The sequence below is a fragment of the Trachymyrmex septentrionalis genome, unplaced genomic scaffold, assembly GCF_001594115.1.
Source record: "Trachymyrmex septentrionalis isolate Tsep2-gDNA-1 unplaced genomic scaffold, Tsep1.0 scaffold14, whole genome shotgun sequence".
Taxonomy (NCBI): domain Eukaryota; kingdom Metazoa; phylum Arthropoda; class Insecta; order Hymenoptera; family Formicidae; genus Trachymyrmex; species Trachymyrmex septentrionalis.
In genome coordinates, this window is record NW_017304543.1 from 786,816 (window position 1) to 805,054 (window position 18,239).

The 18,239-nt window shown below is 33.2% G+C and overlaps 1 protein-coding gene across 1 annotated transcript in view; it reads left to right on the plus strand.

The window, feature by feature from the left end:
• LOC108745600 (netrin-1-like) overlaps positions 1-18,239 on the plus strand; it is a 199,808-nt gene that overhangs the window by 141,892 nt on the left and 39,677 nt on the right. The window contains exons 3-4 of the mRNA XM_018481849.1: positions 12,928-13,077; positions 14,382-14,477. Of these exons, the coding sequence (XP_018337351.1) occupies positions 12,928-13,077; positions 14,382-14,477 (246 nt within the window). The remainder of the gene's footprint in view (positions 1-12,927; positions 13,078-14,381; positions 14,478-18,239) is intronic.

Genomic DNA, 18,239 nt, shown 5'->3' on the forward strand with positions numbered 1-18,239 from the left:
AAATTCGGCACATGCGCCTGCATTTTATAATTATGATCCCCAGACAGCGCGCGCCGACCGTGTAATCTGATACCCATTTTCGTTCCATTATAAAATTCTAATTAGTCGCGCGGGATTTATGCCACCTGTAAGAGGACGTCCGTTGCCATAAAGATCCTTATCTGGCCACCCATCTCCGAATCTGCTTTAACTGGCTTCGAAATACTGACTACTCAAAGTCGAAAGCTACGCGATGACGTGCCACGGTAGAGCTTTTTAAAATTAGGAAGGACACGTTTATAATCGGATTATGTCTATCGAATTAAATTCAACGGTTATTTATTATCAAGATTACTCTCTCGATAACTCTTTGTTTCTCGAATCGGATGTTGAAATTTTCTTTATATCGTACATTACCCGTTAAATCTCCAAGTTTATGCTTGTACGCTCAATCCATTCATACATTAGTAATACATAATAACGCATAAAATAAGCCGATTAATGAATATGTCGGTAAAGTGAATATAGTGGCAATTTATAATAAAATTCTAAAAAGATTTTAATGAATTATTAGAAATAATAAATTATTAAAATTATGTTATATTAAAATTACATCTCATTAAGCTAATAAAACTTTAAAATTTAATAGATTATTTTCATTAAATGATAATCTTTTATTAATTAATTAATCATTAGAAAGATATGGAATATATATTATATTTATTTAATGTACAACTGTAAAAAATCTGTTTGATAACCGACTAGATATAATTAGTATGGATCGAAATAATAAAAATGATTGTCTGAAAATGAAAACGATCGCGATTGCAACGTAACTTTTTTAACACTCACGGGGAGAACGAATAGAGAGGGTGAATAAAAAGACGACGAAGAAGCCTTTCAGGGTCAGTTTGACTCTCCTCGATAATCGGCTTAAGGCGCCTTAACAATTTCATGTAGGTATAGAAATATAAATATGTGTATGCTCGTGAGACTGACCCGATAAGTCGAATTTATGACGCACCAGAGAGAGCTTCGCTTTCTTCTCTTATTCAGTTTCTCTTATTCTCTTTCTCCTACTTTTCTCTGCCTTGATTCTTTGGACCATAATAATCTGGATGGACGCAACCGCTCCCTATTCCCAAAATCCAGTCGAGGTTCTCTTCTCCCACACATTCGCGCATTTAGACATGATTATGCTAGCTACTGTGATCTTTTCAGGATACATCGCGATCAGTAAACTTGTACTTTTTAGTGAGAAACAGTTTACGAGAAGCGTAAAGTTCACAAATCATATAGATATTTTATGCAAATTTTATATACAATGATCTTCAGCCAAAGATCAAAATCAAGGAATCGGGCAGATGAATATAAGAAACTGGTTCTTATTTTCATTTGTGATAAAAAAAGATTTATCCTAAATAATAATCAAATAGAAGTAAATTATATGTTATTATATAGAGAAAAGCATTATAATAAATAGAAAATAAATGCGATACTTCTTGCATTTCTCTGAAATTGTTTAAAAAAAGTCTTTTATTTAATTCCGTTATTGTCAGATTATTCTATAGACTCATTAACTAAAGTAATATAAAAAGTTCAACTAATTAATATTACGAAATTGGTATCAATGTTTGTATTTAGAAGGCTAAAAAAATTTAGTTAAACTAGCGTAAAAAAACGTTCTGTGCAACGCAAATTTTTCAAAGACCTTATTTCGTGTGACGTAGCATATCCTGCCAATGGAAAATAAAAACGAATTGTTAGGTGAGTATTGTTTCAACATGCGTTCTCCCGTAAATACTTTTAGAGGAGAATGCCTGGTCATATTTCGCACAAAGTCGGGACGCTATCTAGAATGCTGCTTTTACTTTTAAATTGCATTTCTCGCTGTACGATTCTTAAAAGGACACAATCACCAGTCTATGGTTACTATACGTTTGCAATGGATTAATTAAGTGACGACATAGAGATGGAATTTGTCGTGAAACAGACAGATTGGCAGATGCAATTATACGGATGAGAAACGTAAGATAAAGAATACAAGAAAAAACAGACCATCAAAACGCCCGAACAATTTGAAAAGACAAGATGGATATTAATTAAAACCGTGTGGTTATATATTTAAAGAAATAATAATTATATTTATTAATCAATCGCAATTTAATTCTTGATGTAAATGGATATAATGAAAATTTCCTATCGTATTCTTTTATATTTTGAATTTCAAAATAATTTCAGAAGCAACATGACAATTTCTATTTGAATTGCTTTTGTAGCAAGAGAATCCATGTTTGATATAATATGTTTTAATATATTCAATATAAAGTGAGCTCATTAAACGCTTATGAGGCCAAAGAAGAATTTAAAATGACTTCGAACAGTATACACATAATGAGGAGTTTCTCTTCTAGCTTTTTATTAAGATACGCACTCGAATGCAATCGTAATTAACCGCTTTTCAAGCGGTAACTTCGCATGAAAAATACGAGAGTGCATAAGCAAATAGGTGAGAGGGATATGTCACGTTTCTTTCGGTGAACCTTCTCTCTTTTCATGGTTCTTATAAGAGTCGGATCTGTCGACGAGAAGCGAAAAAGTGTCAAAGGTAGTTTCTGAATTTCATTATGCAAAGCGATTATTGCGAATAAAGCTGACGTCGAATTTGATTAACAATGTAATCGAGATATTAAGAACGCGATTCCTTCAGTATTTGCATGCATGAGAATTCCTACAATTCATTTTTTACATCTTTTTCTGTTTCTCCATTTCAAATACTTTAAAAATATTTTAGAAAAAAAAAAGTGAGGTACAATATGCATTCTGAAATTTCAATAGAGAAGTCTTTTTCTGCTTTTTAAGCTTTTTTAATTCAACAATTATAATATTTCCTGCGGACACCTCATAATTGTAATTTATCGAAGAAATAAATACTATTAAATCATAGAAAGATAAAAAAGCAACTTTGATATCGCTTGCCGATACGGTCAATCCTGAAGAACGAAGAGCTGTCGAAAGCAGGTTTGGAATTTCATTATGTAAAACGAGCTTTGGCACAGCGGCGCCCGCGATCGTTTATACCGATTGGATTTTAATCCGGAGACAGGAATATCGATTATTTCTCTTACAGCTTCGACGTCGCGAAAAATCTATTTTGTGCACATTTTATAAAATAAGGAATTTCATAAATATCTATTCGTGGCATATTTGTCGACGACTCAATGCATATATTTGATGTAAAAAATACTTAATCTCTCACCAAAAAAAAAAGAAAGATAAAAAAAGAAAGATAAATAGGAATGCCAAGGGTAAACTTTAACGTTATTGACCATGGCTAATTACTCAGTCTGGACGTCGCGAGTCGAGACACTTCCAGTTGGATTCCAAAGTGCGAGACTATCCAGGAATACACACTAACGTACGATCGTTGACGCACCAAGGTCGATCGATCGATGCGACGATAACAGTATCATGAGGAGAAACGAGGACCATTCAAGTTCTTGAGGTGTCTTCTCTGTGAAAGTGTGTCTGTCGCGATAAGGAGAACCCTCTCCAAAAGAGGAACGCAACAACCATTCGTGTTGCCATCGAAGGATTTAATCTGAAGGAGATTATCGCTAAGCGGCGAACGATAGCGTCGCTTTTACGATTTAAGCTCATAATATAAAGCCGAGCTTCTCGCAACTTATCGACTAAATCTCCCGGATGGGAATCTCGAAGAAGCTGCATAAACCAACGTTAGTAAACGCATCATCTGAGAACGTTGGCGGATAGGATGATGAGAAGGATAATCTTAGAGAAAGAGAAAACTTTACCATTTTATTTCAATTTGGGGGAAATTGATTAAAATCATATTTGTTTTATCATTTATACCAATTTATGAGAAACAGTTCATCTGTTAGAAAAAAACATTTCTTATAAATGTATATATTTAAATATAGTGATAATATGATAGACAAGTTCCATAATAATTTTTTCTAAATTTCTCTTTAAAAATAAAAAAATAAGTATTATATCTTTATATATTTTTTCACAATTCTCATCTGACGTGTTTAATCTTCAAAATTTTACTATTTTGTCAAAAGACAAAATAGTGTCTCACACTAAATATATTTTTCTTATAATATATTCTTTATCTTAAGTATTTTTTTTGCTTGTATCATTTTTAGTTACATTAAAATTTTAATTTAACCAAGGATTTTTTGTATCTTAATTTTTATTTTTTTCTCATTAAATGTAAAATTATTAAAGTTAACCGCGTTACTAATGAAAATAAAGAAGAGGAAGCTTAAACGCGTCTTTTTGGATTCAACGGTGAGATAACATGGAAGACGGGGGGGTTCCGCAGAACTAAATCCATAGCCTCGATAGTAGAAGCACGACGGGACCATTTGCACTTCCGCGAAACGGATTAATCTTGAAGATGCTGTCGAAGGACCGGTTCACGCTTTCACGACATCAATAGCGTGAATAGGGGAGACCCTGAACCGAGCCGGAAGCGCAAGATGTTACGGCAGATGATGCGAAAGAGTAGTATTATGGCAATTGACGACTTCGTAAAGCGTTATACGATTTACGTCATATTTCTATTTTATATTGCATGAAATCGCACTTTCTATTCTGTCCTATGGAAGATAAAATTTTTGACAGATGTTTTATAAAAATTTGATACTTTTTGTTAGTATTCGTTTAGCACGATTCTGTATTTTTACAAATTTATATTAAATCCTGCAAATTTTCATTATCTCTTTATGTAAATTCGATTAAATTCGTAACATTTTATAAAAATAATTTAATTTCAAATATGTCAAACATCGTTTTGAATTCTTTAAACAAAATGTTAACGATTAAAAAATATTCTTAAATAAATTTCTAAAAACTGCTTGCTTTCGAGAAGTCTTAAATATAACTGTTTATTTAGAAAATATTTTATAATTTCAGGATTTAGATGATTTTTTTGTAGTTAGTTTTTATATTAACGATTTTTCCTTTTAAACGTAGAATCGATAAAATTAGATATTCTCTTCATATATTCTCGTATTCTCTATCTATCTTTCTCTAGAACAAATCATGTGAATATATGAATGTACGTAATAAATCTATTATCTGGTAACGGTACAGTTAATTTCTTGGTACCAGATCTCATTCATTTATCGCGAAGGATGAAGGATCAGATGAAACTTCATACATGGGTTATTGGTATGTCAACGAAAATTTTATTAGTTAAAATAACATCACTATTATAGGTTGCGGACAGAACTAAGATAACCTTTCCAACATAGTATTTTCACGAATGTCGGTATGCTAATCGCGAGAAGAGGCAACGAAGAACTGAGGAGCGGAATGACTTGAAGAGCTGGCGAGCTCGCTTGCTCGTCTCTCTGAAGCTTCCTTTTAGCGAATATTCGTGATCCAACCAGCTTCGTCTCTCTCGCTGGAGGGCGGCGAGAAAATTACATCACGAAAAAGCAGAAACGAAAGAAAATTACGATTACACGTACTTTTTCAATGCAAAACGCGTGAAAAGTTGCGTCTTACGTATAAAAGTTATGCTATTCAATAAAATTAGAAACTATTATATGTTGATTAATATCAAACGAATCTGAAAATTTATAAGATTTAGTGCGATTAAAGAGATAAATGTTACAACCTATAGGATACAAATTTCAAGATTCTACCGCACTGAGAAAAATCTCTGATTAAATTAATTAAAATTCTGGTTAAAAATGGATGAATCAGAATTTTTTTAATTAAATCTATTAGAATTCAAGTTTTAAGATAATTGGAATTCTGATTGATAAATCAAAATCTTTCGATTCATTCAGTTTCACCCAGACATTTTTTTTCAATACAAATACTCCATTTTCTAAGTGAGAATTCTTTACAAGAAAAAAACACTAATTGAGTAGAAATATTTAGAAAATAATAGTACACAAAAAATATTTGCAAAATTAATTCAGCTATTGCATTATATTATTATATAACAATTCATTATTCATAAGAATCCAAACGTTTAAAATGCAGCAAGCGTGCGTATATGAGTGTATATAATTTTAAATTTAAACATAAAAAGTATTGATAAATAGCAGGAAGAAACGTGAACGAATGTGTTGGTGTGTGGAGTCAGAAAAACGGTTGACCGCCGGACATTACTGTGTATGCCTCGGCTCGTTACAACAAGTGGAACCATTAGAGATCGCGCAGTGCGATTTCTCTGAAGCAGAGTGGTTGTACAACCTACGACGTGGGAAGATGATAGTTCAAGTTAATAGTTTCCAAAATCGAGCCGCGCTGCCATGTACGGCGTGTCGCGCCTGACATACGAGTAAAATGTAAAATGACCGTGATTTACGAGCCTCGCACATTTTCTTCTACCTCTATGGGTGTCTCGGAGTCATGTTTATATTAGCTGGCAATAAGTGACACGCCGGTATGCTCGCTCATTTCGCAGGCGTAAACGTGAGTTACGGTGCTTCGTCGTGCTTCCTGAGCGCGCGTCGTCGTGTCGTACCGATCATTCGCGCACTGACCTTTCGAGAACACATATGAATACCGGCTCTCCTAGATACTATCGTAGCTGTATACGCACCAGGAACGAGTCCAATTCTGAGTCCCCAAGCAGACTTATTGTACAAGAGAAAGAGAGAGAGAGAAAGCGAATGAGAGAGCAAGAGTCATGTACGAATGATTAAAGATGGCTATTCAATGCACTGTTCAGTTTTAATTTTTTGATATTGTTATACTGTAGATACGTCGTTCGATTTTAAGTTTTCAGAAGAAATATTCAAAAATATCATATAATCCTGCAATAGCAAAATACAATACAGAATAAATAAACTAGAGATCCTCAAGTAAGAGATTAGACATCATTTATTGTTTAGACAACTTCTGATTAGTCCATCACATTTTTCAAGACTTTTAAGATAGAACGAGATGGATGCATAAGATGGAATGAGATACATGGATATCTCATACTGTCTTAAGCAGATCTTGAAAAAATATAGCAGATCAAAAATGATGTTCAATCTCTTATTTGAAAATCTCTGGAATGAACTACTGGAGATATGATAATACTGAAGATATGGGATTTTTATATACTGTGAGAAACAACAGAGCAAATCTAAATAATCGTTTAAGAGATTATAAAATAAAAATTATTACACATAAAATTGTTTTCTACACTTATCATAATAAAAATTGTTACGTGACAAATTTATCAATAAAAGACACAATCTTATGGCGGTACAAAATAATTAGCAGCAACTAACGAACAAGAGCACAAGTTTAAGTTGACAAGCAATTCTGAATAGACGTTTCTCTTAATCCTGGATTTAATGTGAAAACGGCACAACCGGCTCGGCTTACCGCTAGCGCGATAATCCGATAATTCCCGTTTCCGATTCTGGCGATCAGGTTAACATAGAATTCATTAGAATAGCAACGTGCCTCCGTAGAATAGTTGTCTAAAGATAGGGGGAGATCTATTGTACACGGGCATCATAGTCGTTTTCGTTTCATTCCCTTCGCTTAATGGATTTAACCGCGGCCATGTGCGCACAGTGTGCTTTTCCAGCTTAGATCTCACCAATAAACGAAAGATAGGAAACAAACGAAATGGCTTCTTACCATTAATATAGTCTGAAGAAACATGGCAAGAGATGGCGGATGAGATACGAGACACTTGCGTGCCAGCAGTGAAGGGTCGCTAAGGGAAATCATAGTTATTACCATTGATGCAAGTTCTACATACTGAATGTCTCACAACAAGCTTATTTTCATCTAACTCTTTTTCCTGCAATTCTAATTTTGTAATTCGAGTTTGTCCCATTCCAAGTTAGAAAAAGTAGAATAAATTGCTTTTATAAATTAGGGAAAGTACAGAGAGAGTTTCGAGAAAATAATATACAAATATTATTATTTTCCTTTTCTTGTTCTATTCTGCTAAAATCGTTATCAAATCCATGTAACATTAGCTTTTTAGATTGCGTGTAAGAAGTATCTCTCAGATATTAAGTCTCTTGTGTAATTTGTTACGTAACAAGATAATATGGTACTAAAAAAGTTAGTTGACGGTCTTATTTAACGAGTACTATGTTTAATCGTCAACTTTCGAACAACCTTCATCTGATCCTCGCGTATTTATTCTTAGAATTACGAAGATCGCTCAAGGCTTTTCTTTATATTGAAATCGCAAATCACTAGTATATTCGCTTTATTTCATTGTACTTAATAATTATTTTTACATATACGTGTAGTTAATTCTTTAGAAGTGTGTACATTACATAGCCTTATTTAAATTTGCAGAAGCCAAGGCTAAAAATAATAACAACATAATTTTAAATATAACAACAGATCTAATTAATTTGCAATTTGAAATTCTACTATCAACTATATAGACGTTTACTCTTATAAACATTTATTTTAGGCTTAGTTGTGAAAAAGTACTGAATAATTTTCAAATCTAAAGTTGTTTAATATAATATTATATAGTTATATTATATATAGTTATATTAATTTACAATAAATATAAATTAGTGACAAAAGTAGAAAGATAGAAGCAGGGTTAACTTTTCGATAAGCTGTCTTTGCAATGCGCAATGCTGTTGCAATAACTGTGACGATCGATTTTAATGATATCCACAAATCCTAACTCGAATGATTTCCACGCGGTATCGTATAACGCGAGATTACCGCTTTCATCTCCAACGTCTCGCGGTGAGAGTTGCGTAACGAATTTATAGATAACGAAAGGGCCCCGTAACGAGGGAACAAACGACTCCTTGTCTCCGGAGACAAGTCGCACGGATACGAAACAACCGTTACAGCGATTTAGGTGTCGAAAGTCGAACGTCGTTTCCAACCTCCGTCGACCGGAGACAGCGGCCGGAGACGACGGCAATTTGTATCCCCGGCGGCGGTCGTCGCAACAAGAAACGTAATAATCCTTGAACTACGCCGCTGCACCGTGATGCCTCTAATCACTGTTTATGACATTTCTAATGACAACGCCGCGTGACCAATAAACCGTGTCGTGACCTCCCGTGACACACGTCCGCGGAATTGTAATCTGCACCGCCGATCGAACTGGCTCGCGCACGTTCGCAGTTGATTAAGCTATTCGTCGCGCAATTCAAGTTAAATGATGCTAAATGGTAAAATCTGATTGATACCAGAAAGATTAGTCGCTCAAATATTAAGACAGTTCTTCAAGGTTTTTACAACTTTATATTACTGTTTCATATGATGTTTCTTTATGAATTACAATTAATTATTCTTTTTCATAACTCTTGTAAACAAGCTGAAAAATGTTTTCATTCCATCTAACTCAATTTAAATGAATGTAATATTCTGTTATTTATATAAACTATTAACTATTAAAAATTTTAATCTCATTTAGTGCTTTAAAAAAACCGATTGATATATTATTGTCACGTTGAGTTCACTTCGGTAGTGAATAGTTAAATAAGATACAAGAATGCTGGCATTCTTCGGCATTGGTCTGTATCGAAATATTGGCGAGTCCAATTTATGTCAAACGCTAATCACGAAGATATGTACCCTTGTAGCAATAAAATTTTTATTGGGCGATTGTATTTTGATTGCGCGCCATGAATCTAAGCAGTGGGCTCAAGAACGATCGAACAACAATTCACGTCAATGTGCGAGCCGTCGACGATTGAGAATTATGTGAATCGTGTTCCTCGTTAATTTTCGTGGACCGTCTCGCGAAACAGATGGTAATTTATGCCGGGAATGGAAATTTAAACGAGACGTTGTCTCGTACACCACACGCGATACAATTAGCTCTTGACGAGAGAGTTGCGAAAGAAGATAAGGATCACCTTTGTCTCATGGCTACTCAGTTCTAGAAAACAGTGAGACGTCAGTCTCGTTTAATTATTGCCTCGACTTTAGTAGACTTAAGATAAATAGAATCTATTTATTGCATCATGAATAATTTCTGTTATATTCTGTTATAAAATGAACAGATCGTGATATTTATAAAAGCGATTAACGTACCTTATTATATCATCAAAATAATTACACATAATAAAAAAAAACTAGGCTACATATTTAAATTGTTATAAATAGGAAGGAAGATATTTTTTGCCAAAGTTATATATTTAAAATTAAAAATGTAATAATACATTTTTAACTTTAAATATATGACTTTGGCAAAAAATATTTTGCGTATATGGCTGTATGCTTCTTCCTATTTATGTTTTATGTTTATTGAACCATCTCTAATAACTATTGTAAAATTTTAAATTGTTATTTCAGTAAACTTTATTTCTTTCCCGAAAATATTTTTTCGAAAATACTTTTAATTCACTGATGTATATACTTTTTAATCATCATGTATACCTCGTATGTTAAATAATGAGATTCGTTTTGCACACAGCTGCTAATTTTAGTCCTTCGTGTGCGACATAAGTTTTTCATTGTCCTGCATTATCAATACGATACAATTTACGAGAAGGTTTCATAACTGCAGTTGATTACGCACGATTGTCGTAAATCAATCGAGTTATTATTTTACGATGAGCGCAATTTTGTTGCGATTATTGGTAGTAAATTTCGCTGGCGACGCACGACTCTCTTGAGAGACGGAATGTTAATGCTCGTATAATTATGAGAACTTGTACCACGATTCTATGTTTCCCTTTTATCTTCACAAGTTATTTGCATTTTATGATTTACAAAAAAAAAACGCAGGTATCATTCTTATAATATTCAAGTAACACCTGTTACCGTCAAAATGTAACAATAAATCAATTTTATTTATTACTTCCCTTTTGTTCTGTAATTTTCGAGACATTAACTGATGTATTATACTTAATAATATAACTACACCAGCAATAGCGTCGTCCTCAATTTTCGATAAGTCTTCAATATAAATTAAAGAGAAATTAACGACCTTCGTTTACTCGTATTAAACAAAGGAGTATTCGAAGAGATAATTGTTATTCATTCCTGTACCTATGCAAATTATTCGGTAACTAAACGTGTGGTCGTTTGAATATTTATTAGCTTTTATCTTCAGCTGAAAAAATATTTTCTTCATCAAACCTCAAAGGAGGCTTATAAGCTTTCTCTAAAGTATGCTTTGATGACGATCCAGTCGAGGCACGCTTGATTGATTTTATAAATCCTCTGGAATGACCAATGAAGATTCTCTTCGTCCTACGTGTAGCAATCGCGAAGGGCTCTTTAATATCTCGCACGCTCATGCCTTACGTAAGATTAGGGCGCATAAAATTAGGATAAGACTGGAATGCATTCATCTCGCAGTCCCCTTCTATCATTTACGATACATATATGTATCGATTTACGATACATATATGTATATGACGTATTATATATATATAATACGTCATATACAGTATATGAGTATACCCCACTTTAATTAAATTAATTCTAAATGAGATTTTTTAAATATTTTAAATTTAGTTTTTCTAAAAAATTTCAAGGCATATCTTTTCCATTTCTAATAATTTTATAATCAATTCTCGAATTGAAATTCTCATAATTTAATTCAAATCTGAGAAAAGAATAAGATTTCATTGTCTATTTATATCTCTGAAATTCAATTTGTAAAATATCTTTCAGTTATTTATAATTAGAAATCTATCGATATCTCTCGATAGTTTTGTTACAGAAAAATTTTTAATTAATTAAGAAATTGTAATAAAAAAAATCTTATCTATAAAAATAGGACCTCTGTGACACAAAAATATTTGAGATATCTGATATTATTAGTTATATATTAATTTAATGAGAGATGTTCCTTGGTTGAACGTTTCTGGACACTTTATTATCTAATATGATGATAAGTTTTCTATTTAAATCAAATTAAAATTCAAATATTCCTAAATGTAATTTCGATAATATATTTTAATCTTAAATTATTTAAAAATTAAACGTAAATTCGAGAAATCAGTTCTTTAATTTCTATAATTAATCTCAAAAATTTTGGTTTATTTTCAATTTGCCGATAATCGCGAGAACTTCCACCCCATTAGTATACTCCTCGTGTCTTGCTCGTGAGAATGAAGCGCTTTTATCCTGCGTAAGATCTTCCGTTTATCGAGATGCAGTCAATGGCCAAGGTCCTTTTATAGACGCCATGTAAAGTCCGCGCTTTATCTTAATTTCAGGTAGCGAATTGTCACGCCTGTTTGGCTATCTCCATCATTTTCCGGGTCGCCTATCTGCGCTGTTTCTTAATAGAATCAGCGTATCTCAAAGGTGCGGTACAGCGTAACGAGATATAGTAGTACAGTAAATTCGAACACTATGCATTAATATCAGCGGATTGACGCAAGTGGATTTGGCGCGACCAACTTGATTAAAGCTCTCTTTCATCCGATTTTCAGTTATGCTTTGACATAAAATTTTCTCCAATAATTAATTAATCATACCATTTATATCACGTGTCGTTAAATTACCACGCTTTTTCCAATTGTCACGTGAACGAACAATTTTATTAAAACATCTAAAAGTTCAGCTAGATATAGATTTAAAAATAATATTGTTGAACCATCAAAATAATTACGTAGGAAACTCGAGCATGATGAGCAAAAAAAGCTGGAAAAAGCTTTTAATATTCTAGCAATCAACTAGTGTCCCGCATAATTATTTTAATAGCCCATCAAAATTATTTTTCAGAGCTATATGCTAGATTTTTGGATACTCAGAAAATTATACTTTCCGTGCAGAAGCTAAAAGAGGATAATATATATACATATTCGATATTTCAAGATAAATAACAAAATTAATTCTGAATGATTTCTGTATAACAAAAATAATATACATGTAATGAAATAAAAAAGCAATATATATATATATATATATCATCGTTATTAATTGTCAATTTTCTCAAAGATTTATTTCGTTAAAGTTACGCTTGTTTTCTGTTAACTAAATAGCTCGTTTTTTGTGTTACAGCGTGTGACTGCCATCCGATCGGAGCTTCTGGAAAGACCTGTAACCAGAGCAGCGGCCAGTGTCCCTGTAAAGACGGTGTAACCGGTATTACTTGCAACAGATGCGCCAGAGGCTACCAACAGAGCAGATCGCATATTGCGCCTTGCATCAGTAAGTACACGCCCACGCGTGCGTTCACTGTGCTTGATACTCGGTTTCATTGCCGCGTTTATCTTTTATTTCGATTTCGTTTCCGTCGACGCTCGTCACCCCCCTCGAGCCAAGCTCGTTTTGTGCGAGCTACGCCAAGCATGTCGCGATACAACGAGGAAGATAGTATTCCGACTACAGAGAATAAGAGAAATTGTGTACCTTTTCATAAGATGATGTTACATGACGATACATTTGAATAAATTTTAAGAAACTAATCAGTCGAAAAAATGAAAGAGAAAGCGGATTTTTTGCAGTTACATTTCTTGAAAATGTCTGAACTCTTTCGCAGTTTTTCTTTTTTTCAGAAATAATGCTACTTAAAGTAGATTCAGAACGCTAAAATTACAGAGAATTTAATACGAATTGAAATATGAATTATAAATTCAAAATAAAAGAAAAAAATATCGCAAAACCTCTTTCTGCCAATGCGATTTATCGTTATCGATATATTCGCGTGCACACTACGATATAAAGACGCGCAATGTTGTATGACCAGAAAGAGAATGCAAAAAGTCTCTCTCGCCAAGATGATTTCACGTTCGATCTTTTAGTCTTGCTACCAGGGTGGCGAGAAGGTCGAGCAAAAAAAAACACCGGAGCTGCTCGACCACACCCGTACTGCTCTCGAGAATGATCGATCGATCGATCGGGAGGAACACGCGATGATCTCGACACTGGATCTCCTCGCGCTTGTCCAATTAGGCGAAATTTGCGAAAACGTGTGTGCGACCATCGGATCGGGATCTATCCTCTGCTTCCGCCGTCACGGACGGCTTTTAGTTTCAAATCGAGTTTCAATCAAGAACGAGTGTTCGTGTCACGAAAGATTACATCGTTACCCGCCTCCGAGTATCACGAAGATACAATGCTTGTATTTTACCATGCAAAAAGGCTTACAGGCAGCGTAATAAATATAGGACGAGCGAAAATGTCGTACGGTTGTTTGCGCTTCGAGCAATGCACTCAGATTTCATAATGCACATTACTTCAGATCAAACATATCACAAATGTAAAATAATGAACATTTTTATATTTTTAAATTATATTAAAAAGTCGCCGAAGAAGATACCGTCTTTAAGATTTTTAATGATTATTAATAATCTACATATTTCCGAGAAGATCGGAAAGTATTTTTCGCAATCTCTGTACAAGAGAGAAACAATTATCGATTCGAGCGAGAAGTTCTTAGCATGATCCTCTGCAGGATTAACTCCAGCCTTCCATCCAGACTCGTTCCTCTCATTTATCTCGTATTCTTGCAGAGATACCCAGGGTCGTACAGACGCAGGGTACGGCTGGTGAAGAGAGCGGCGAGCATGAGGACGACGACGACGAGCGTGGATACGACGGACGAGCTGGTAAGTAAGTGCAAAGTAAACTCGAAGGTGCGTATACACTGAGCAAATGAACAACGTACAATGAACGCGAATTTTCAAACATTCGTATTCACTTGTATTCACGCTATCTCGCTCGAATTATAACGCCGTGCCTTTGGCTACATTTGGATTTTGGCCTATTGATATAATTAAATATTAATAATACTTGAAAAGTAATGGTAATCGACAGTTGTATTCCACTTACGAAGTCAGATGTAATTATACTCGTACTCTCTGAAAGTGAATCAGTTCATTATTACTGACTTCAGTGCTTACATTTGTAATTATTAGCGAATATTTACTATTTTTTTTAGTAATAATAGACTGATTTATTTTTAAAAGTTATGGTTTCTACAAATTCAATCTGCAGAAAATTATAACTTTTAAAAGTGAATTAGTGTATTATTACTGAAAAACAGTAAATATTCGCTAATTATTACATCAGTTATTACCATTACATTTTAAATATTATAACTATATTTAATTATAATTCAAGAAAATTACACGGTTTACCTGATTATCTCCATGTTTTGGAATATTATTAAATCAATTGTATTATTAAGTCAATTGTTTGATATTTTATCAGGTTATTTTTCGTTTTGATAAAATGGACAATGTTCATGAAACATCAACATTTAACGATATATCAAGATATGGAGATAATCCGTAAACCGCGTAATTTCTTTGAAGAAAATACCCGTACAAAGTATCAATTATAATTATTAATTAATTAAAATTACTAATGAATTAATTATATCCCGCAATGTAAAAGCTATATAATAAAAATATTTTTTAGACAAATTGCAAATGTTTTGCAAGTGTTTTTATTAAATATTGTAACTGTTAACTTAGAAAAATATACATATATTAAAACGTCTATTATGCACATATCTTACTTTAACTACAATATCTATTTTTGGTTTGTTATATGTTTGTTCAGTATATACGCACTTCCATGTGACTATGTATAGTTTGCTTGTTTGCGTTTAACTATCCTACGGTCGAACTACTTGACATTCCAAGTGTTATGGTACGACGCGCCGAACACTCTAGTGACACACTGGGCGATGTAAAAATTACTGGTGAACGATGGAACGTAAGAAGATAAAATAGATGAGTGGGAAAGACAGAAGAGACAAAAGGGAGAATAACATCTCGAGTCTCAAGAGGAAATGATGTTAACGTAGGTCGGTATTCTAATGTCACGTATTCAGCACTAATGTCCCTGTCCGATTCCAAGTTACATTTGTCTTGTACGGTGATTTAATATAAACGTGAGATGAAAGTCAAGCATTTAGCGCTGGTAAACATAAGATAAATACGAGCTTAATAATCTCCCAATTTAATTTTGTGACAATCATAAATCCATTGTGATATTGAAATGATATTGAAAAAACGCTATTTTGTGTTAAATTAAAAATAAAAGAAGAAAGCATGTATCGCAATATCAAGACATTTTAAAATCAATTCGCGTAAATTTTTCAAAATAAATACAAAAGAAAAATTTACTTTGCACTTCAATTTGAAATTATTATAAATAATTAATGAACCATGAATTTGTTATGTTTTAAAATCTGCGCTGCTAATGATACTCTTTAAAAATAATCCACGTTCTTTTTGCATTAATATTTTATATTTGTATTATTTGCATGGTTTTAAGAATTAAATATTACTTCATGAAAACGTGAAAGAACTGAGCAAATACATATTATACAAAATTCTACGATATTTTATTCTGTATCATCAAAAATATCTGCTAAATGAATCTCTTTCTACTAAATTTCGAGATTAACTTTTCGAAAAGCATTAATATCAAAACTATGATATGTTAAAGAAAAAGAAGAATTTCTACTTCGTAACTTTATACAGTAATAAAAATTATCACTTCCTAAGAAATCATCACTAAAAGAATTTGAAATTTGTCGGTGAAATTCGAATTTGTAATGAGAAACTGCTCAACTTTTGACACGTATTGCATGCACAACTAAATAAACTTTGGTACTGATCTGAGTCTGTACGATCACATTATTATTTCCGTAACGAGGATCAGGATGGAAGGAAGTCGATCTGGATACGAGCTTCATCGCCACGTGGTAGAACGGAATGCAGGCGCTATATTAATTTAAGCAGACAGAGCAGATAGAGCTGGTGAGCGAGCGAGAAGGAGAAAGAGGGTCGGAACGTCTAGCCGCGCTCGGTCGCAGCCTCTCAGCCACCCCTAATGGCTTAATTAAAACTACCCTCGCTTGCGGCTCGCCCGTTTACTCCGGCATTTTCACTAGCGTAGACGATGCGCGATTTTCACAGCGAGCTCTTAGCCGTGCTCGGGCAAGTGAGCGAATCCTCTATTCGAGACGTCGATGCATCTCGATAAATTTAAAGTTTTAGATGCCGATATTTTCTCAATTGAGATCATATATAGAAGAAGTAAAAGATAAAATCTGACAGAATTTAGTTCTAATTAAATTTGATATATGGTACGCTTCAAGATATCTTTTTAGATATTTTTTTATACGGTTAAAAATAGAACTTGACAAAATAAAAATTTATAAGTAATAAATTCTGTTTAAATATTATGAGGAGTTTACGTTGATTGGAATAAATGTTTAAAAAGTACTAAGACGCGGTACATAGACCAATACTGCGGTACATAGAAGGATTAAACATTAGATGCCGCCGATGTACACTAATGTAGTTACTGTCTTAGAACTTTAACAAGAAAGCTTTATCTCCTAATTTAGTGTCGTCCCCAACGACCCTGTCTTAAGGACGTTACAGAGAATAGTTTCCGATTTTATGTAGAAAAATGATTCTTTCCTACATTTAAAACTGTTTTAATCTGTATGCAAATTTGTTTCTTATGTCACTGATTATTCTACAATAAAAATATAGAATTTGTAATGGTATCATTTAATGTACTTGAAAATATTAAAATATTAAAAATTATTTAGTATATAAATAATATACAATTAACTTTTTTAATTCAACTATTTTAGATTATTTTCTAATTAGCTAAAAGTATATTTATTTATAATTTTATAAATATCACTTATATAAATTCCTTTTATATTTCTCTTATATAAATTATTTATTTTTGTATTTTATAATTATAAATAAATATGTATAAGTATGTATATTAAATTTGTCGTTCGCCAAAATATTTCAGCACTGCATCCACTTTAGTGTCACGTTTATATTGATATATCGCGTACATCGCAACAGAAATAAGGATAAATAGACTTTCACTCGGCAGCGCCGTTACAATAATCAGATAAGATGTTGATTTGAAACTTGTAAAACTGTGCTGACAATACGTCTCGCGTTCACGATGGATCGAGCGATTTTTCCAGGTTGAAAACTGACGGCATGAAAAGCGAGAGGCTCTCGTTGTCCCTCTCGAGTTCTCTCGTTGCATCGAATGCACGCGTTTCTACCCACGCGTGCTCCATATGCAGAGCGCAGATTACGTCTCGACGCTCCCTGCATTTCGAACACGAGTGAAATATCGATGCGCGAAGAGGAGTATCGTGATCGAGTTTGCACCTGGGGCCAAATACACCCCACGGGTGATATGATACTAATTATCAGATATTGCGATCGTTAAAGAAATTATTCTTATTTGACTAATTTTCTTTTGCAATCATTGAACTGAAGATAAAAGTATTTAATACAATTGAGAGATATAATACGACAATTTGTCTTTTCATCATAAAGAAATTTTTTTAGAGTAGTACTTCTATATAT